The following is a 21,859-nucleotide window of genomic DNA, read 5'->3' on the forward strand; positions in this document are numbered from 1 at the left end:
TTTGAGCCATTTTTAACCCAAGCTAATTCAGCTGGAAATATTAATAACCCCATGAGGACGCCACCTCCTTGTAATGAAGTGTAAAGGTCACTTCTGCTCAAATCACACAACTCTTTCATTTTGTTCTCTGCAAGGAACAGCTCCTCTCTTTAATTATTCAGTTTGCTTTTATATTGCAGCCGCGGCTCTCTCGTCTCTAATCTCTGACACTTCCCCATTACCCAAGTCCCCAGGAGGCTGGGCAGTGTCACCTGCTGGGTCACCCCCAGGGCCTGGATGCTGGGAGCAGCAGCTGGGACCTGCCTGGTGGGGGGACAGAGGCTGGATGTGCAGAAGAAGAAGAGCTGACTCTTGGGTTTCAGTGTTGTTTCTTTGCTGGTGTGAGTTGGCTGGTGTTTCTTCAGGGTGTGGGCATTGCAAAATATGTTCATTTTTGGATGGAGCTGAACCCTCGTGCATGAGGTGCCAGTTGAGGGGATGGATAGCAGAGGGGCTGGAGGGGGGTTGGGGCATTCCTGTCCTCCTGATTTACCTGGTGGGTGGATGGAGGTGGGAGCTGTGGGGTGGGAAGTGTGGTCACACCTCACAGAGGAAGGAAACAAAACCTCTCAAATTAGTGCAGTGTCCTCCATTCTCAGATGGAGGGCCATCCATCCGTCTTGGGCCATGATGTCCACAGTCAGGGAGAAGAGAGGGAGAAATCAGCATCCTGCTGCAAATGTGAGCACTCCTGGGACAGCCCATGGGGGTCACCAGCACAGAAATGGGCAATGATTTAGGGAAAGAATGAATTTGGGGTCACATGGAGGTTCTCCCTGGACAGAGAGAGGGCTGGGGAACAGGGCAGTAGGACCACACTGGTCAGCCTGGGGAAGGGAAGGCTCAAGGGAGACTGAAGGGGCTCCAAAGGAGCTTGAGAGGGAATTTGGATGAGGATTTTTAGTGATGAGACAAGGGGTAATGGCGTTAAACTGACAGAGGCCAGGTTTAGATTAGATTTGAGGAAGAAATTGTTCCCTGTGAGGGTGGGCAGGCCCTGGCAGAGGTTGTGCAGAGCAGCTGTGGCTGCCCCTGGATCCCTGGCAGTGTCCAAGGCCAGGCTGGATGGGACTTGGAGCATCCTGGTCTGGTGAAGTGTCCCTGCCCATGGCAGGGGGGTTGGGCAAGATCATCTTTAAGGTCCCTCCCAACCCAAATAATTCTGTGGTTCTACGATTTCCATGGCTGAGGTGATTATTGCACCAATTATTACTTCTTTATGTAACATCATAAATAATTAATAACCATAATTAATTGCATGGACCCAAGAGAGCAGAAACAACTTTTGTGGTGGCTGTAACCCCTCCCTCCCTCCCTCCCTTGAGCACTGCTCACTCCAGGACCTCTCTGCAGTGTTTCATCTCCCTGAATGTTTAAATGACTGGAGCAATCTGGGGTTTCCTCTGTTTGCCCATGGGATCCTCCCTCCCTGCTCTGTTTCCAACACCACAGCAGCTGGGAATGCCCACAAACAAACACAGCTCCCCAGGAGCTGCCAGGAGTTAAGGTTTATGTAACCATGGGAAGATCTGAGAGCTGAAAACCCTTTCTCTGTGCACTGCATTAATCATTTACAAGGAGCCTGACTGATGATTTTTCCATGTGTGTGTGGTTGTTTCCCTTTTTCCCCCGTGGAGTCCAGCTGTTGCTGGCTGTACATGGTGTGCTCAGCACCAACCAAACCATTGCCAAAGCCACCATGGCCTCTGACAACTCCTGCTCATTATAAATTGTGAATATTTTACTAAGAAGTTATAAAATGCACTTTAATTCATAAGGTTTTTTAAGGTTAAATTATTTAATTAGGAAATTACACTTAAATTATTTTAATTTTTAATTTAATAATTAATTACTTGAAGCTTGTAAAGTGGAATTTTTGGTTTAATTACAAAAAATTGCTTAAACTTATGAAGAAGAAAGTGAAGAAGAAGGATTAGTTACTGCTTTAAAACTTTTATTTTAGTTTTATGTATATTATTATATTCTAAAACTAAGATTTAGGTGTTTATGATTTTTTATTTATAAGTTGTGAGTTTTATAGTATTTTACTAATAAGTAATAAAATGGTTTATTATTTTTATCAGGTTTCTTAAGGTTAAATTATTTAAGAAATTATACTTAAATTATCTTTATTTTTAATTTAATAATTAATTACTCAACGTTTGTAATGCAGACTTTTTAGTTTAATTACAAAAATTACTTAAACTTATGAAGAAGAAAGTGAAGAAGAAGGATTAGTTACTGCTTTAAAAGTTTTGGTTTAGTTTTATATATGTTATTATATTCTAAAACTTTAAGTTTTCTACTTTGTGATATTACACACTTTTAATTGACTACACCCTTGTAATCTTAGTGATATTAATTAATTTTGGAAGTTTTCTCTATGATGTTAGGTTAAATGTAGTGTTTTCTTGGGAGTTAGAGTTTGTTAGCATAGAAAGTCTAAAATTCTCAACATCCAGAACTCCATTCCCAACACCCAGAACTCCAAGATCACAGAACTGACAGGGTCATTTCCAAATTACAGCTGGCAAATGAAGCACAGAGACATGGGAGGTCTAATCAGGAGCACAGCACTGATCAGCTCTTTGGCCAAGCATGGAGAAATCCTTTTCCAAGCTGTGCCCATGCCAGGGGTTTTCCCTCTCACTGCTCCTCTTGGACATGCTTTGGTGTGAAACCCCCCCGAGGTTCCCCTGATGGGGAGACCCCTCAAAATTCTGTGCCAGCACTGAGAGATGAACAGGACTTTTGGTTTTTTCAGTCTTCAGGTTGTTGTTTATATTTCTCTCATCAACAGTTCAGCACGCTGTCTGCACACCAGACTTAGCACACAAAGAGAAAGGCACCAAAAGTCACAAGGCACACAGGTTCAAGGTCTTTTAAAAGTCACAATTCACACAGGTTCAAGTCAAATTAACTCTTAGAACACATTATATTTCTACCTTTCTACAATAACTAATTATTTGTCTGTTCACACAACATCTGCACTGTGACTCTGTCTAACCAATCACCCTGTGCCACCAACACAGCAGAAAATGGAGCAGATGAAGAACAAGAAGGAGATCAGACAAGACCCAAAATGCTCCATCTTGTCTCCCATCTACCCTCAAACTAAAAACCCAAAACTCAAAGATTTTCACCCTGTGATAAACTACACCACAATCTATGTCACACACTCGTAGATTCCAGTTGATCCCAAAGTCTTGGAAGCTTTCTCCATGGATGAAATTAAAAGCAGTGTTCTCCTGGGGCTCAGGACTTCTCAGGACAGGCAGAGAAACATTCCCTGTGCCCTGGGCTCCAGCACTTTGGGAGCAATGGTGCCAGGGTAACTGCTGCCAGTTCCTGGACTTCTGGATCTCAGGCTGGGCCCTCCCTGGGGGCTCCCCTGTCTGGGGAGACCCTCCTGGAGTGGCCTTGTGTCAGGAAAGAGGGACTCACTGGATTTTTTTGGTCTTCAGGTTCTTGTTTATTGTTATCTTATCTAGAGTTTTGCACGCTGTCCACACCAGGCTCAGGGTGCTGGAAAAGCACCACAAAAATGCCCAACAATCTCTTGTTCCAAGGTCTTTTAAGACTAAACTATCCCATTAGGAACTGACACCTGGATTATTTTCCCTTTTAACCCAACAACTGATCCCACAGAGCCCACAATGGGACTTTTCTGCCCAGTTACAAAATGCCACCCAAACCCATGGAGAAGGAGGAAGAAGAAGGATGAAGAAGAAACCCAGGACCACACCCTGTGCCTCCATCCTGCTTCCATCCACAACACACTAAAAATCCCAAATTTCTCACCCAGTGACACACCCACACTGCTCTCTGTAATCTATTTCACACTTTTGTGGGTTCCAGTCTGTCTTGAAGTCTGGGAAACTTTCTCCATGAGTGAGGGTCAGAGTCAGTGCTGCCCTGGGGGTCAGGGCACCCCAGAGCAGACAGAGAAATATTCCCAGGGCCCTGGGTTTGCACACAATGGTATCATGGTAAAATCAAGCTACCAATTTCAGCTTTGAAGCTGTTTTCTGATCTTGCCTGAACACTGGGCAGACATCCCTCCCACAACTGGCTCCAGAAGGAAACTGCTGTCCACAGTTTCTGTACCAGCATCATCCCTCCCTCCCTTCTGTGGCCATTCCAGTGGATCATTAGCAGCAGTGGCACAGTTTGCTCTGTGTGCAGCCACAGTTGTAGCTTGGTTCCAGCTGACAGGCTTATATGACCTCATATCTATAAAACCTGATCTTAAAACATTCATTTGAAAAGCTCACATGGACATAAGACCCAGAGTTCAGAAGCTACGACTTTTCAGACACAGGGGAGGGAAAAAATAGCTGTGAGGTTTTAGGTTAAAATGCAGAAACGTTGGGCTGTGGTTTTGCTGATGTGATTTCCATGCTGCCTCCATCAGTGGTGGGGACAGTTCAGCACCTCTACTGCCACCATCCTCCTTCCAAGCCCCTAAGCATGGCTCAAAGTAATGAGATTTAAGCTAAGGAAAGATAATCAGGGCTAGTGTGCTGACAGTGAGGGAAGAGGCTGAAAGTGGCAGGGGGCTAAGGACTGGGTGGTTGAAATTCCACTTTCCAGAGTCAACATTAAGGCAAATCAAGTCTTCTGGCTGAAGATGGGGCTGCTTTAATAATTAGAAAGAGGAGCTAAGACAAGGAGGATGGCTCAGGTCTATAGGCAGCAGTGCTGTGGGGGGTTGCTGTCCCAGACCTGTTTATTTGAGAGCATCTCTGCAGGAACCAGCAGGAACTGATCAGTGACCGTGAGTGCTGGAACCTTCTGGCCCCAGCCAAAGGCACTGCAGTTAAGGGAAAAAAAATGCCAGCTATTTCTCCTGGCCTTCTGTGTGCTGCTCAGGGCCAGCCCTCACCTGGGAGCAGGCACTGGGCTGTCTGTAGCCCGGGGAACAGATGGCTCCCCTGACAAATGCACCCTTTCCCGCACTTCCCTGCTCCTTTCCTCTGCAAATTGAGGCCTTAAAAAGGATTGATGGTGCTAACAACAACCTCATCTAGGAGGACTTTGGAGGGATTAATGAGGAGTCGCTGGGGAAAGGTTTAATGGTGCAAAGAGATCAGCAGTCTCAAGCCAGTTCATTAATCAGCTAAGGCCATTACCACTTAAAGGCTCAGCCTGGGGGGAGGAGGAGGAGGAGGTGAGGGGTGGCAGTGCTCCATCTCTGCAGAGAAACACGCCAGAGAAAGTGAGGAGATCCCTGGAATCCAGTGCACAACCTCACTGGTCTTCGTTTGGTGTGGACTGGGATTTAGCAAGGAAATGCAAAGAGGGAGGGGAGCGATGGCCTCGCCTCATTTACTGCTGATAACTGCACCCAGCTCATGCTCTCCTGAGCAAGCCCAGGGGCTTCCAGCCAGCTGTGTCTCCAGCTGTGGCTGCCACACACCCCCAGAGCCTGTGCTGTGGCCTGGGCAGTTGAGGACCACTGTGGTGAGAGGAAATTTATTTCTAACACCTTGTCCAGAGATGATTTTTCTGCCCTGGAGCATGAAAACTGAGGTTCTTATTATTTTTATCACAGCAAGTCAAAGTGCAGAAACTATTCTTATTCATATAAATGTCTAATCCTACTCTGATTCCTTCTGAGCTGTTGCATTTGCCTTGATCACTTTTTCCAGTTTTAGCTAAGATAAAATTTGCAGCAGAATAATCTGCCCATGCAATAAGCCATCCCTGAGATGAGGAGATGGGGGTCCTGCCAGGGACCCTCTCCCACTTCAGGCTGCAGGAAGAGCTTGGCTGTGTCCTGGCTGCCCTGGACTGTAGGGAGGAAAAGCCAAGTGCCTCAGTCTGTTTCTTTCCTCTTCACCTGAGACCCCTTGGGGGTGGTCTGTAGCAGGATGTCTGAATGCAGCGTGGCTCTAATGTCATTTTCTGGGGCCAGTGAGGGAGAGCAGTAGGATTGCTGGGGAAGGAGACAATTTCCACCTGTCTCCATGCAGTGGGACTGTGTAGGGCCAGGCTGGGTCTGGGAAGTGTTGCAGCCAGCTGCTGTGGGTGGCTGGGGGTCAGGAGGCTTTTTAATTGCTTGAAAGTGAGGTCCTTGTGCTTCATCCTCACAGAGGCTGTTTTAGGCCACCAACAAAGAACCTGATCTTCTGAGGACAGCTCTGGCTTTGCTCTAGAATCTGATCACAGGGAGAAGTTGTTTCTGTTCCGATACATTTTTAGGTGGCTGAAAATCTACAGTATTTTTGGATTTTTTTCTTTTTCTTTTTTTTTTTTTTTTATTTTTTATTTTCCCCACTGTGCTTGTTCCATCCAAAGTCATGAACTACATGTGAGGTCAGGTGGCCTACCTGAGTAAAAACCACTTCTTCTTTTGGAGTAAAAGCTCTTCTAAAGTCACTTCCTGCTTTTCTCCCTTCTTCCTGCAAACTCATGTATCAGCCAAATGGATTTCTGCTCCCTTGGGCCACTGCTCCTGGAGAGCCTGGACCTCTGGCTGGCCTGAGATGGTAAAAGCCAGCATGGTCCCTAAACTCCAGAGCTCCAGCATGCCAGGTCTCTCCTCCTGGCTTGGTATTTTCAAGAGTCAGCCGAAAAACCAACGCCCCTGGAGAGGAGCTGGGACAATCAGCAGGTGAAAGAGGTTTGGTGTCAAAAAGTGTTTTTGTGTGTGGATGTGGCTTAGGGAACAAACAGGGTGAGCAGACTCCTGTGTGTTTGGATGGTTTTTGTTCATCACTTTAATACAGATTTTCCAGTTTGCAAGGGCAGCAGCCTCAGTGTAGGGAGTCCCGGAGCAGAAAGGAGGTGGCAGACACCAGGGATGAGCTGAGCTCATGGCAATCCCTTCCCAGCCCTCACTTCTCTTCATCCCTCTTTTCACAGGTGGGATGGTGCATGTGGACTCAGTTTCCTGCACTTTTGGATTCCAAGAGTTCCAAGCCAGCTATTTTTCATTACATTTCACTAACCTTCATTAGTTAAAGCTTTCCATTGCTTTAGCTAATGAAAGATGGGGATGGTTTCAACCTGCCAATAGATACATATACACTGGTAGTGAATTTGAATTCAGGTCCTAACCACTGTAGGAATGTTGGCCACCTATAGGTCCACAAGGAATGGTGACCCTATCACCCCTAAACCCAGCAACATTTATTAATGGCTTAGCTGAAGTCTCTGGAGCAAACATTTCAGTCCCTTCAGCCAGGGAGAAGTGGGTTACTTTGTGAATATCAATGCAGATCAAACAGAAAGTATCTCAAGGACGAATGCATTTGTTCTGAAAATTTGGCCAAAGAAATCAGAAATGGTTCTTTAAAATACAGCAGCCTGGAGCAAGTTTTTATCTTGCTTTTTGAGCAGTGAAAGTTGATGATCAAGCTATAATTTGAAATATGTGGTAGGATACAGCAAAACCAATGCCACTGAAATTGCCTCGCAGTTTGAACACACAGATCTGAGGATGTGAAAAAAACATTTTCTTTGTTCTACAGACATGAGACCATTTTCCTTCCTTTTATGTGTAGCACCCCTGGATTGTTCTGCACTGATCACAACTGCTCTGGTGTTCTCTTTGATGAATCCATGTGGGGGTTTTTTGTTGGTTTGGTGTTCATTTTTTGGGAATGGTGGGTGGGTAAGATCTTATTGGGCATGGTGGGAAAGGGACAGTTAATTTATGTCATGGATTTGGCATAACTGGGCCATCACTCTCAGCAGAGCATGTACAAGGTGTCTGAAGTAGAGACACAAAGATCCAATTGCTGCTTTCTTCCTTTTCTTATGTGAAATGAAAGCCCAAAAAAAGCAGGAATGACACCTTCTGGTTCCAGGCTTGATGGAGCAATCCTGGGGCAATCAGCAATGCTGCAAAGGGAGAGGGGAAGGAGGGAAGATGATGACTCACAAGAAGTTTCCCTGTCTGTTATGATTTTGCTTCGTCGTTTTGTGTTCTCTGGATGACTTAGAGAGAGACGCTGTTCCCTCATCTCTAATTTGCTGCCAGATGAATATATTGAGAGGCAGGATATTGAGAAGTCATGGGAAACTAATGAGAAATGCCTGAATGAGCTCAGCATGTTCTTCCACTCGGCTGTGAGGCTTTAATATCCCAGTGGTGCTGGGCAGAGGGGGTACAGGGGCTGTGCAGCTCCTTTTGCTCTTTGGTCCAGGGCCAAAATGGGACAAGGAATAATGGTTTTGAACTCAAAGATGGTGAGTTCAGACTAGACACAAGGACAGGTTTTTTTTTTTATAATGAGAGTGGTGAAAAGCTGGCATAGGCTGCTCAGGTCGAAACCCCATATCTGAGAACATCCAAGCTCAGGTTCTGAGGCTCTGAGCAACCTGATGTAGATGAACATTTAGATTGTTGGATTAGATTGAATTGAATTGAAAGACTCCTCCTAACCCAAACTACTCTTCAATTCCGTGTTTCTACCTTTCCAGCCAATGTGTGATCTTCCTCAGACATTCAGTCACCTAGAATTGTTATTGTACCTGTTACTTTGAGGTGTGACAGTGCTGGCTGACTAAAAATATTTACTACAGCTTTTCCTTCTCACACGTTGTCTTGACTTCCTTCCCTGAGCTCCTGATCTCTCTTAGATGCTGGGTGGGGGCTGGCTGTGGCAGAAGGTGAAGGATGTTCCTCAGGGAATGTCCTCGTGGCAAAGCCCACAGCAAACACTGAGCATTTTCAAGGTGCTGACTGTAAACTCTGGGGCAGGGATCCCCTGTCTTTTCGGCCTGGTGGGGTTCTGCTGCTATATCCATATTCTTTGAGATTACTGGGAGTTTCTGTGGCTAGAATGGGAGGAGACTATGGGCCCCTTTCTGCCTTAAAATGTGTTTCAGAGCTGCCTGCTCCTGGCCCAGCAGTCAATATGGCAAGGGACTTTTTCCTTTGTGATGGGCACAGCTGAGAGCGTGGCTGCCAGCAGGCCTGGACTGCAGGATCTTGAAAGCCAGATTGCTGTGTGAAGGACTGAATTGCTGCCACGGGTATTTTTTGACCAGACCTAAAGTAATTTCTCTAGGAAGAGTGATCTATACCAGGAAACTGGTACTCCAGTCCCAGATGGGCAGCTCTGCCTTCAGCTCATCTCTGATTCAGGTAGTGTTTTACCCTGAGGAGGTGAAAACACCCAGAGAAGCAGAATAATGTGAGGGAGACATCTGTGTTTCACCACACATTTGGCAAGGGGAGGTGGCAGCAAAAGTTCCCGAGGAGGTTTGTCAGGGTCAGTAACACTCCAGAGATGCAAATCAGCCCAATGGCAGCCTGGCAGTGACTCAACCTTCCCCTACAGCCTGTTTTTGCCCGTGTGTGTGATACAGCCTGCTGCAAAGACGGGTTTCATTTTTACAGACTTATCACCTTCCTTGGGCCTTCCATGCAGCAGAATGATGAGAGGCAGGAACCTTATGGCAGCTGAATAAAAGTCATGCCCAGGAGCTGTGAAAATGTCCCTGCCTTGTTTTTCCAAGGAGTCCATGAAAGAGCATGGTGACACCTCCTGTCCACAGTGTCTGCTTTTTCTTGGGGCTCTTCAGACATCCACGGCACGTGCATCATCCCAAAACCTCACCCAGGGGCACCCAGCACATGCCCTGGGGGTTTCACACTCCATGTAACTTGTGTTGATGAGATGGGTCTGTGCCTCCTGAGCCCAGCAAAGGGTGGTGTGCACACAGGAGAGGGGCTGCAGAGCCATTCAGCAGCCAGGCTGGGGCCCTTCCCTCAAAGATGGCCCTGCCATCTGATTTCCAAGTTGTCTGCCTTGTATGCTGTGCCTTGTGAAGGAGGCAGTCAAGAGCCTTGAGTTCTCTTAGATAAATGGCTCAGCTCAGAGCACTGTGGCTTGATGTTCCTGAAGCTGCTAATCCTAATTAACAGGCTTTTTCTGAGTCCCTTTTATACCACTCCAGCAGCCCAAGTGGGCTTTAAAGGGAATGGAAATTACCCCATGGAGCGCTCTCCCTGGAGATGTTGCTATGCCGACCTGCTCAGAGCAGCTATTGAGGCTTCCTAGCTCTCCTCCATCCTGCATTGTTCTGACTCTCACAGAAGCTCAGACGGTGCCACAAGTGTGGCTGGGACAGAGAGGGCCCAGACTCTATCATTTACTTTTTCTGGAAGATGTGGGTAGAAGGGGAAAAAAAACAAGTAGAGAGGGGTAAAATTGTGTCAAGCATCAACAACAACAAAAAAACCAAACTGAAAGACCTGAGAGTCCTTCTGAGAGAAAATTGAGTCAATTTTCTCATGTACAATCCTTTAAAAGAAAAAAAAAATAGAAATCTTTTTTTCCCGTTTTTTTTTTTTTTATTGGAGGTCTGCAGGCAATGGTGCATTTCCCCTGGGTTTCCTCACCCACTCTGATGGCAATAGTGGGACCAAGGTGTGTTCCACCCCTGCCCTTCACAGCAGGTGCCTCCTGCTCTTCATGGGCTGCCAGAGGTTGTGTTGGATGATGGGGCCATTTCTCCATGAGGGGAGGCAGCTCCCATCCCATCCCATCCCATCCCATCCCATCCCATCCCATCCCATCCCATCCCATCCCATCCCATCCCATCCCATCCCATCCCATCCCATCCCATCCCATCCCATCCCATCCCATCCCATCCCATCCCATCCCATCCCATCCCATCCCATCCCATCCCACCCCATCACATGCAGGCAGGAGTGTTTGTGTCTCCCCATTTATCCTGAGCCACACAGTTAAGAACATTTTTGGCCACTCTCATTCTCCTTAAATTCAATCTTCCCAAGGCCTACAGATCTGAGGCATTAAGAGGAAGACAAATTATAATGAATGTATATTAGGAATATAAAAAGTAACGACTTAATATAACTCTCTCTTCTGCCCTTCCCTCCCCCTTCATGACCTCATGTTTTTAACATTTTGGGAACTGCTGAATCCTGGAGGGGGATGCACAGAGTGCCAGGGAGAGGTGGAGGTGCTCCATTTGTGGGCTGGTGGCCTCTGCCCCAGGGCACTCAGAAAGCAGCATCTTCCCTCCCTGTGCCTCACTGGTAAGTAACAACACCTCCCCTGGCACCCAAAAGTGTGTAAAAAAGGATTAAAAGGTTAAAGAGCCACAGATGTGGCTGTGAGGGCCCAGGGACAGGAGGGTGGCTGCTGAGCAAGGTCTCCTCCAGAGCTGGGGTTGTCCTTTGGGTTGTGATTGCTCCAAAAGTCACCAGCATGAATGGAAATATAGAAAGGATGAAATAAACTCCACCAAATATTGCTGCCAAACCCCCTCCACCCCAAGACACTGGGGGAAACATCAGATATTTTATTTACAATGGCAACAGAGTGAGGGGGACAAGCAAGGCCTTCTCCTGCTTTACAAATAATGTCTTTGAATGGCTGAGACTGCTCCTGAGCAATGCTGACTTGAAGCAACTTCTGCCTTTCTTAAAGCAAAACAACAAGCCCAAAAATATCCACCACCCATCAAAAATATCAGTGACACTTTTCCCTGCTTTCCAACAAAACAGTTTTCTCTGGACATAAATATATTAACCAGCTCCAGTAACCCCATCAGGAGGGGGCCAGGGGACAATTTTTACCCCCCTTACAAGGTGTAGATAGACAGTGGTGAGGATGGGCAGTGTACAATGTTGTTTATTATGTATAATAAGAAGCATCCAGAAATCTCAGTTAAGGACCAAGCCCCAGAGTGCCAGCCCCTGTACAAACACACAGTAACAGAATCCCTGTCCTGAACAGCATACAGGCTAAAAATGGTTCCTTATGTGGCACAGTTTGGAGGGGAAGAATAGGAATTGGAGGGGGAGAAATGAAAAATCAACCTTCTTCCTGATTTCCTTTTATATTCCAAACAAAGGCCACAAGACATGAATGCTGAGATCATAATTTCCAGCCCCCGTCATTAGATACGAGGACAGCAGAGTGATAGAATCACAGAATCATTTAGGCTGGAAAAGACCTTTTATGATCATTGTGTCCAAATGTAAATCTAACACTGCCAAGAGCTCCATTAAACCATCTCCCCAACTGCTACATCTCCATATCTTTTAAACATCTCCAGGGACACTGACTCCACCACTTCCCTGGGCAGCCTGTTCCACAGCCTGACCACCCTTCCAAGGAAGAATTCTTCCCCAGTATCCAGCCTAGACCTGCCCTGGCACAACCAGAGCATGTTTTCTCTTATCCTCTTTCTTGTTATCTGGGAGAAGCGACTGACCCACCCCTCCTCACACCCTCCTGCCAGGGAGCTGTAGAGAGCAGTAAGGTCTGCCCTGAGCCTCCTTTTCTCCAGGCTGAGCCCCCCCAGCTCCCTCAGCTTCCCCTGTCCTGGATTGCCAAGCAAATTGTGCTCTGTTTGCCATCTGTATGGCAGCTGTCTCCGGTTCAGGGGGCAGTTTTCCTTATCTCTTCCACACTCACTCCTCCCTCTGAGTAGACACCTGCTGATAACAGGCTGTGTGATGTCACTGCATGGCTGATAAGAGCTACAGCATCCCATTGGAGATGTGAGCCCAGGGGGAGGAGCCAAGCATTCCTACCCAGATATAATCTGGAGATTCTGGAACACCAGCACGGCTTCTCCACTGGATTCCCAGAGGAACAGCAGCTGCCTCTTCCCCTGGACCTTCAGAGGCAGAGTGCACCCTTCTCCAGGATCCCTGCTCCAGCAGAACCAGCCCTGGCACTGCAGGAGGGCTGAGCCACAATTCCAATGGCACTGCTGCCAGCCCCCTGACCCACAGGGTGTCAGGTTGAGTTCTGGCTCTGTCAGTGCTGCTTTGGTGCACTGCATTGTTTACTCTAGCTTTTTTATTTTCTTCCCTATAAAAGAACTGTTATTCCTGCTCCTGTATTTTTGCCTGAGAGCCCCTTAATTTAAAATTTATAGCAGTTTGGAGGGAGGGGGTTTACATTTTCCATTTGAGTGGGGGCTCCTGCTTTCCTTAGCAGACACCTGGCTTTCCAAACCTAGGCATGCCCTCATCAGGCTTGTGCTCCAGACCTTTCCAGAATAGTGAAACCTCCCTGAGAAGAGGAGGCAGCACAGCCACTCAGGTGTTTGAAGCAACCTGAGAGCTTTGCAGCAGCCCTGGTGCCCCTGTCCTCCCTGCCCAGAGCAGCACAGCTCAGCCCCATGGGTTTGGTCTGTGTCTAATGCCAGTCTAGGAGGGCACAGAGAGAGACTCCCAGGGCCATGCTGAGCAGGGCAACTCACAGCTACTGGATGTCTCTGTGCCCTGGGTCCCCTCCTGATAGCTGGAAAAAAACATTCCATAAGGAAACTGGAGCCTTGCAAAGTAATTCCAAAAGAATGGCAGATTTTTCTTTTTGGCTTTTCTTAGCTTTCCTTTTTTTTTTTTTTTTGATACTATAGAAAATTAAAAGCATGATTGAATTTGTGCATGCCTTTATTTATTGTGCTATGGATGATGGGCACAGACTTCCCTAAGCCAAAAAGCCCCCTCCCTCCTCCTTCCCAGCCTTAGTAATCAGCTTCCTTGTGCTCCAGCCCACGCTAGACTATTTTCCTCTGTCAAATCCTCCATCATTGGTTCAATTACCTAGGTGTGTGTTGGCTTTATCTTTTTTTGGTGAAATCTTACAATCTTTCAAGTCTACTTCGTCCTCTTCGGTTTTTGTACACCCCGTTTCTCTCCTGTCTGATTTTATAAAAGGTCTAATTTCAACAAGTTGCTGCTCTCAGGGCTGAGGTCTGTTCTCCAGTGCCCGTGACAATCATTTGTGCTCACCAAGAGCTTTGAAGCTACAGCAAACTGCAGCTGCTCGGGCTCCATGGCACAGGGCTGCTGATTTTTCCCTTCCCCACTTTGCTCCCTGTGCTCAGTGCAGCCTCCAGTGCCTGCACACCGTTCAAGCCACCATCCTGTTGAGGAGGGATCTGGCACAGACCCCGGTTTGCCACGGGGCGTCCCCTCCCACACAGCCCCGACAGCTGCCTGCCCAAATGCGAGGACGCGCTTCACTCAGAGCCTGGCGTGCCAGCCAGTTTCACTCTGGGATGCTCTTTCCTTTTGGCTCCCCAAGGAGATCACAGGACCCTGTTTAATCCAGCTCCCTGTCTGTGTAGGGCTGAGTCATAGGAGGTTTTTCTGTTGCTACATCTAATAACGCTTTGCTACTGGGAGCAGAACATCATCCAGCTTGGCTGGGAGTCGGCACTGTCACCCAGCAGCTTCCCTTGTCTGCAAGTTGTTTTGATTCTTTTCTTAGACTTCTCCCTCTCTGTGTCTTTCTCTCTAAAACATTAATTTCCTCTAATTAGAGCCTCCTTAACAATTCTTTTTTCCCCCCCTCTCCTCAGTTAATTTCCTCTAATTAGAACCTCCTTAATAATTCTTTTGCTAAATCAATTTCCTCAGTTAGAACCGCCCGCCACAATTTCTTTCCTCCCTTTCAAAAGCTGTCGGAGTAGCTAAGCAAATTATGCTTCTGAGTAACCTTTATCTCTTCCTTGGTATTTTAAAAGAACTGTAACAGGTTAGACAGGCACAATTTCCCCTTTCAGAGCTCTGCTGGTCTGACCCCATTAGGTTATACTTAGCTGAGTGTTGTACTATTGTATACTTAATAAGATGCTCTAGCTGTTCATCTGGAACCCAGGTAAGGCTGCATTTGTGAATGAATTAAACATGACACTTCATTATTCAGATCAGATTTAACAGTGTCAAAATCTGTCTTAAAACCAGACCAAATTGCTCTCCAAGAATATATAAAACCTCCTGCCCCTGTTAGCTGTCCTGGGAGCCAGTCTTTCCTAACTTTTCCTCTACAGCCATGCTGGCTTCCTTCTCCTGACAAGCCTTTTAAGTCCTAATTTTTTTCCTAAAACATGCTGTTTTTAAAAAAAGATTCTTTTTGTTTCTAATGTACACAGTAAGTAACTATTAATGGCCCACTGCTTTTCACAATCATGCTGTGGGCCACATCAGCAGCTGGTGTAAATGGGGAGGCAGCCAGGTGACACATTATGGACCTCGGGCCTGGGTTTCCTCTTCTTTATTATGCAGTTTCTCCCCAGCTGAAACTGTGTAATGCATTTCTCCGTCTCTTTCAGATGGGACCATCTCACTATGCTTGTCCTTCTTAAAATCCATCAAGGACAACTCACTCCACTTCCTGATTTTATGAGGAAACAGGCCAAATGATGATGGCAACTGGGAGGGGTCATCCAGTTAGAGAGAAAACTCTTGTTTTATGCAGTTATGAAAAAAAAATAAAGAAGGGAACACATCTGAGCTGCAGGAATGCACTGGGAGCTGTGTGTTCCCTTTCCTATACCCCTTCCTCAGGTTGGCACCGACCACCCAGCACAGATCTGATGGCATCAGCGAGTGTCACTGCAGGGGACAGCACTGCCCCTTTGTGATTCACAGCCCATCTGACACAGCCCAAAGAGAGCTACCTCACTACAGGCTCAGGAGGCTTCTTCTGGCCCTTCTCACAAGGACTTCCCCCCTCTTTTGGCTATGCCCAGCTGCAAAGCCCGCTCTGAGTCCTGGTCACACCGCAGAAATGTCACCGTGGGCCCTGGAGAGCCTGCTCCAGTGAGGCAGGTGGGCCCTTCCAGCCTGGAAGTGCTTTTCATCACCGTGGGGTGGGAATCAGCAGTGCCTCAGTGGGAGGGTGTCCTGGAGTGATCCGTGAGGAATGCTTCAGAGATGCTCTGCGGGGAGCTGGGGGAGGCTTGCAGCAACTCCATCCTCGTCAGTGCCACCATCAGATGTCTGGGCAGGCCCAGAACGTTTCAGCCAAGCCCAGCTACTGTGGGAGAGCTGCACTGCTGTCCTTGCCCACACTGTTTCCTTCTGACCTTTCCGAGCTTCTGGCCCCCCACAAAGTCTCTTCTGGTGGAAGTGGCGCAGAAGTTGTAAGATGTATTTGATTTCCTTTGCAGTCTTTATAACTATGCAGGAAACTCCATTTGCCATCGCTTGCCTTGAAATTTCGGAGTAGGACTGGATGGAAAAATGAAATTCATTAAGGGTTTTTTTTTTTTTTTTGACAAAATCCCTAATGCTTGAGATGGGAATAGGATGTTTTTGGGTAATCTTACAAGGAGTACAATGCTGGTGGTGTTGGAGAGAGGGCTGTCTGGGGAAGGGTAGATTCTCTAAAAAGATATGTTAGAAGGCTAAAAAAAAAAGCTGTTTGGTTCTTCTCAGAAGAGATGAGAGAGCAGGAGGAGGGAATCACCAGGTTGGGTTGCTCAGACTGACAGCTGACTACACCAGGAGAGATGCTGTTCTCTATGCTCCTCGAGAAGCCCCTCTTGCTGGTGCCCTGCCCATTCCAGCTGAGCTCAAAGAAGGGCTAGAGATAGAGATAGGCAATCCAGTAGACGATGTTGAAGAGCAGGAAGGCGGTGGGGAAGAAGACGCGGGAGTAGGAGTCCAGGCGGGAGATGTGGATGCGGACCCGCCCCTCCCGCCACATCCCCGTCTGACAGTCCTCGATGCAGCAGAAGAACCTCTCACACTCCTTCCCCTCCAGGCACGGGGAGCCGGGCTCGTCATCCTCATCCTCCTCTATCTCCGGGGGCCAGTGCATGATGTGGTTGATGTTGATGGCGGTGTAGGTTGGCATCACCTGTGCGCCGGCAGGTGGCTGCGAGGGGGACAGGCAGGCAGGTTAAACGGGAGGAAAAGGCAGCAAAATGTGCTCTGGACACCAACCCCCGCCCAGCTGGCAATAGATCAGATCATGCTGGGTGCAGTTCAGCGGAGGGGGATGACTGATCATCCCCAGTCTCTGCACCTGGTTGTGAATCACCTCGTTTGGGGAGCTGGCAGCTCCCTGCATGACTGTGAGTGTTCTCCCTGGCACTCCAGGGCACAGCCCTACTCAGCAAAGGTCTGATTGCTCTGATTGCACTGATTGCCCATCTGTGCCAATAGCAGTCACTGCAGGAACACGACCTGTTCGATCTGTTCTGGCCTCTTCCCTCCTTTCCCTGAGCTCAGCTGTCTCTGAAGACACAGCACACAGCCCAGATGTGTCTGCTGGTTGCTGCCTGTTGCTGGAGAAAAGCTGGGGAAAGGCTGTGTGTGGCTCCTCCTGGCCCATCATGAGCCTCATGGGAGAGCTCTGTCCACCCTGGGAAATGAAGGTGGGGGTTATCAGGGATATGGGGGATGTGCTGGGAAATGAGCCTGGCCCAGAAGCGATATGGCTTTTTCTGTTTCAGCTCTGCCCCAGGTCAGAGCCTCTTTCAGTTCATGTGCCAGAAGTACCTGCCATGAGCTAGGGCAGATCTCATGATAGAGGATGAGGATGAAGAAAATGATGACCACCATGGGCTCACTATCCTCACACTCAGGAGAAGACACAAAGAAAAGTCAGTTTCTGCATCTCTGTGACCTGAGATGCCTCTGTAACCCAGAGATCAAACTGATACAGGTGTCTTAGAGTGTCATTTACATTCAGTCGTGTGAGTCATTCTAAACCATTCTGATAAGCTCTCAGCAATTCTGAAGAGAGCACAGGGTACCTGGCTCTGACAGGGGCTTCTTTGTTTTAAGGGAGCCTCAGCTGCTTTTCCTGGTTGTGTCTCACCTCTCAGACCCAGCACACAGAGTGGTCTGAACACTGGGTGAACTCAGTATGGGTCAGGCACCAATGCAGGCTCAGGAAGGACATTTTTAAATAGCTTGGGGCTGTGACAGCATCCACCTCTGCTGGCCCCTGTGACCTACCAGCCTGGCTTTCCTGTGGCTGTGCTCCAGTGGTTTCTTGTTTCCCACCAGGTAGTTGAGCGTGGCGTACTCCATGAGAGCGGCAAAGACGAAGATGAAGCAGACGGAGACAAAGAGGTCCATGGCTGTGATGTAGGAAACACGGGGCAGGTGCTTGCGGGAGATGGTGCTCAGGGTGGTCATGGTGAGCACAGTCGTGATACCTGAGAGAGAGGACAGCTGGCTAAGTACTGACAAGGTGTGCATCTGTCCTCGACATGCATCCACCCCTCAGAACACCCCCATTTCCCCTCTGCTCTGCTTGTCTGGTCCCATTTTGGCTCTGCTCAGCCAGACTCTGGTCTTGAGGAACCCTCTGACAATGCTCCATGAAAAAGAATGTTGTTCAAAACTCAGGTAGCATGCAGACTGTCAGTGTGGACTGGTAAATGAGCAGGAAACTCAGACTCTGCATGAGGCTGGGCTGGTCAGGCAGGGCTTGCCCTTACCTCCTGACCTCCATGTGCCTCAGCACAGCTTCTAGAAGGGTCCACAATCTTCCCAGGCACAGTGGGGAGGCTGACAGGTCTGTAGTTCCTGGGGTCTTCCTTTCTACCCTTTGGAAAAATGGGTGTGATATTTCCCTTTTCTGGTTACTACCATGACTTTTCAAGTGTCATGGAGAGTGGCTTGGAAACCACATCAGCCCTGCACAGGGATGTATCTTGTCAGGTCCCACAGACTTGTGGATGTTCAGGTTCTTCAGGTGTGGAAGATCAAAGCTGATCATCTCCTGCAGTGAGAGGGACTTTGCTGCCCCAATCTCTGTCTTGCAGTCCACCCACTGTGAAATGTGGGGAGAGATGCTGCCAGTGAAGACTGAGGCAAAAAAGCACCTCAGCCTCCTTTTCATCCATTTTTACCAGATTGCCAGTTGTATTCAACTTGCTTTGACCTTCCTTTTCTGGCTGACAAACCTGGAGAAGCCCGTGTTAGTATGCTCTGCATCCCTAACCCCATCCCTACACAGCTGGGAGTGTCCCTGTACTCCTTCCAGGATACCTGGCCCTGCTTCCACTGCCTGTGCATTTCCTTCTCACCCTTTAGTCTGACCAGAAGCTCTTGCTACATCCATGCTGGTCTCTTGTCTTCCTTTCCTGATTTCTTACACCTGGGGATTGAGAGCCCTTGTGCTCTATGGAAAATGTCCTGAAAATTCTGCCAGTGCTGTTCTGCTCCCTGCTCAGCAGGCTGCCCTGCAGTAGATACCAGCCACAAGGTTCCCTTTATTGCCTGGGTCCAATTTCATAAATGTCCAATCTGCTCCTGGCTATTCTTCAGAGACAGCTCGTCACAATCTATCCATTCCTTGGTGCAGAGGACAAGTGTGTAGGAGGTGATAAGGAATTTCTTTTGACATGAGTGGGGCTTGGAATCGTTTTTGCAGGAGCAGCAGTGCTCACGTTTCTGCTTCCAGAGATGAAGTGTCAGGAGCTAACAAAGAATCAGCTACAGGAGTTGGTCCTGTGATCTCATCCACTGATTTCAGGATGTGGGGAAGAAGCAGGAAGCCCACCTGTTCCTCCTTCTCTAGCATCCACCGACATCCACCTGCCACCCTTTCCTGAGGTCACCTCAGTGGCTCTGGGGGGGAGCATGGCAAAAGATTTTCATGTTTTCCTGCCGTACTTGCATTAGCAGATGTGATGTGACCTCCCATGTTTTTGAAGTGCCCGTGGAACTGGTCCAGCTCACATCTCCCTAATGTAGGCTGGCAGGCTCAAAATGTGCTGGGGATCATTTGTGTTAAGCACAACAGGGGCTGTGGAGAGAATACATTACTCTTCATGGGCTGCAGTCCCTCCCCACAGAGAGGGGCCCCTCTCCTGGTGAAACCTGCCTTTGTTTTTGAGACAGTCACCAGAGCTGTGCACATTTTCCTCTTGCTGTTCACTCCTTTAGCAGCCACAGACTACAGCACACCCTCACCTTCATTGGAAATGACACCCTCCTCCTCCTCCTCCCTCCAGGAGCACCAAACTAATTAACTTTGAGAGGGAGGTGGGGAGACATGGCCATCATGGATGGGCTCTGAATAGCTGATGGCCCCTCCTCTCCTCTCCATCCCCACAGAGACCTGCAGGCAGGGCTGGGAATGCTGCCTCCAATTAAAGGCAGAGTCAGCGGGGCTGATAGGAAGGACAGCACTGGGAATCACAGCTTGCTGCAAAATGCAGATACAGCCAAGAAGTACTAAAGACTGCAGAGATGTCCCCAGCACCCATCAGAGCAGCATTCAATCAACAGAAGCTTTTCTCCTGCCTCAAGGAGCCACTGCAGTTTGCTGAGAAAATCCAAACAATAGGCAGAGCTGTTGTCACTCTCTGGGTCCGGTGGGCTGACCGACAGAAAAAGGTTGTGCCTACAGGGCTTCCAGCTCCTGCCAGAGCCTGGGGCCTTGTGGATGCAGCCAAGCAACTTTGCCCATTAACCCTACAATCCTTCTGTCAGTAGCCCTGCACAGAAGCCTTGAGAAGTTGTGAAGAAATGTGGAAAATGTGCATGTGACAGGAGCCCTTTGGGCAGCACTGCAATGGCACAGCTCAGCCCCTTTCTCTCCCTTTTGGTGCATGAGAATATCCCACTGTCAGCTTGGAAAAGTGTTGCAATGTATTTGCAAGGGTTAGGCCATAGTGTGCACCAGCCAACCACGTCTAGATCTGTTATCAAAGCCTCAAAAATTCGTCAAGATATTAGAACATAAATTGAGCTAAATTAAGAAAGAAGGGGCTGAGAAACCAAATACCAAGACCACAAGAACTAGATAACAGAAGACTGTAAAACACCTAGACTCTAACCAATCATATACTCCAAGAAATACAAACAGAAAACAAGTGAGCAAGACAAAAGCACCAATCAAAAAGTGTGTACTTAGTAGTTTATAAAATCTATAAATATATGTTTAATCTAAACAATAAACAGCTTCTACTTAATCATATTAATCAATTGTTCAAAAGTCCAAGATTTCCCACAGAAAAGGCTGTGCTTGGGTTTCAGGTGAAGCCATGAGAGTGAGGTGCTCTCCTGAGGTAATCCAGCAGCCCAGGCCAGCAGAGCTGGAGATTTGGCTGAGCTGTGGAGTGTTACACACAGGAAGCTGAAGGAGTGGAATATTCTCTGGTAAGCTCAGAAATGCCAGAAAATGGCAAAGTGCTTCAGGAGGTTTTGTAGTCCAACACTGCCAGTCCGCTTGCCTGGCAGAGTTGGACCAGCATCAGACATGCATCATCCTGTCTCTTACCCAGAGATGTCCTGGCTGGTGTAGAGTCTCTCTTGATCCAGAAGGAAACCCAGGAAAGAACAACAGTCAGGATGCAGGGAATGTAGGTCTGAATGGCAAAGTAACCCATACGTCTGCTCAGGTCAAAAGAAACTGTCATCACCATGTACTCCCCTAGGAAAGAGCAGCAGACATTGGCATCATAACATGAGGCTTCCTAAAGCACAAAAATCAGCAAAGTTTCAGAATTTGGAGTTTCTGATGAGGATTTTCTGTTGCTTTAGGTGCCTGTCCACCTGGTTTTGTAGCTGCCCAGACTGTTAACTTCACGTGGCTGGCTGAGCAGGTTTGGTGACTCTCTGGTTTTGTTGCTAGTGGATTCTGTGGCTCCATGGCCGGCTCTGTAGCTGCCCTGCTTGATGTCTTTGTGACTAATTGAAGAGCTGACTTTGTGGTTGCCCAACTGGCTGTTTGCCTGGCTGTCCATATGGCCACCAGGCTGCATTCACACTGGCCTGGCTAAGGACACTGGAAAGCACACAGCCTGGAAAAGTTTCAGGGAAGGAGCTGCAGGCAGCATTTCTCTTCAGCTGATTGCTGCAAGGGTTTCTTTTCTATAGAAGCTCTTTGGCTGTAACAGGCTGCATGGCCTGCCTTGCTAACGAACTACCTGAGCTGTGACAAAGGAGGTGTCCTTCAATCACTTCCACTGAGAGTCTGGTTCTGCCTCTGGAAAAGGCATGTGGTGCTGTACATCCTAATTGCTCATTTGGCAACTTACAGTGGTGGCTCTTCCTTTTTTCAGAGGCTCACAGTGAGTATTGGAAGAAAGCCACCTGACAGCTCTGGGGTTAAGATGG

General features: G+C 48.0%; 1 protein-coding gene across 1 annotated transcript in view; it reads right to left on the reverse strand.

Moving 5' to 3' along the window:
* Positions 1 to 13,370: 13,370 nt before the first annotated feature.
* LOC103824271 (gamma-aminobutyric acid receptor subunit gamma-4) overlaps positions 13,371 to 21,859 on the reverse strand; it is a 37,705-nt gene continuing 29,216 nt past the window's right edge. Inside the window, 3 exon segments of the mRNA XM_050974587.1 lie at positions 13,371 to 16,652; positions 17,741 to 17,943; positions 21,021 to 21,173. Coding sequence (XP_050830544.1) covers positions 16,359 to 16,652; positions 17,741 to 17,943; positions 21,021 to 21,173 — 650 coding nt within the window. The 3' untranslated portion in view covers positions 13,371 to 16,358.

The sequence above is a fragment of the Serinus canaria genome, chromosome 4A (assembly GCF_022539315.1).
Source record: "Serinus canaria isolate serCan28SL12 chromosome 4A, serCan2020, whole genome shotgun sequence".
Classification (NCBI taxonomy): Eukaryota; Metazoa; Chordata; class Aves; order Passeriformes; family Fringillidae; genus Serinus; species Serinus canaria.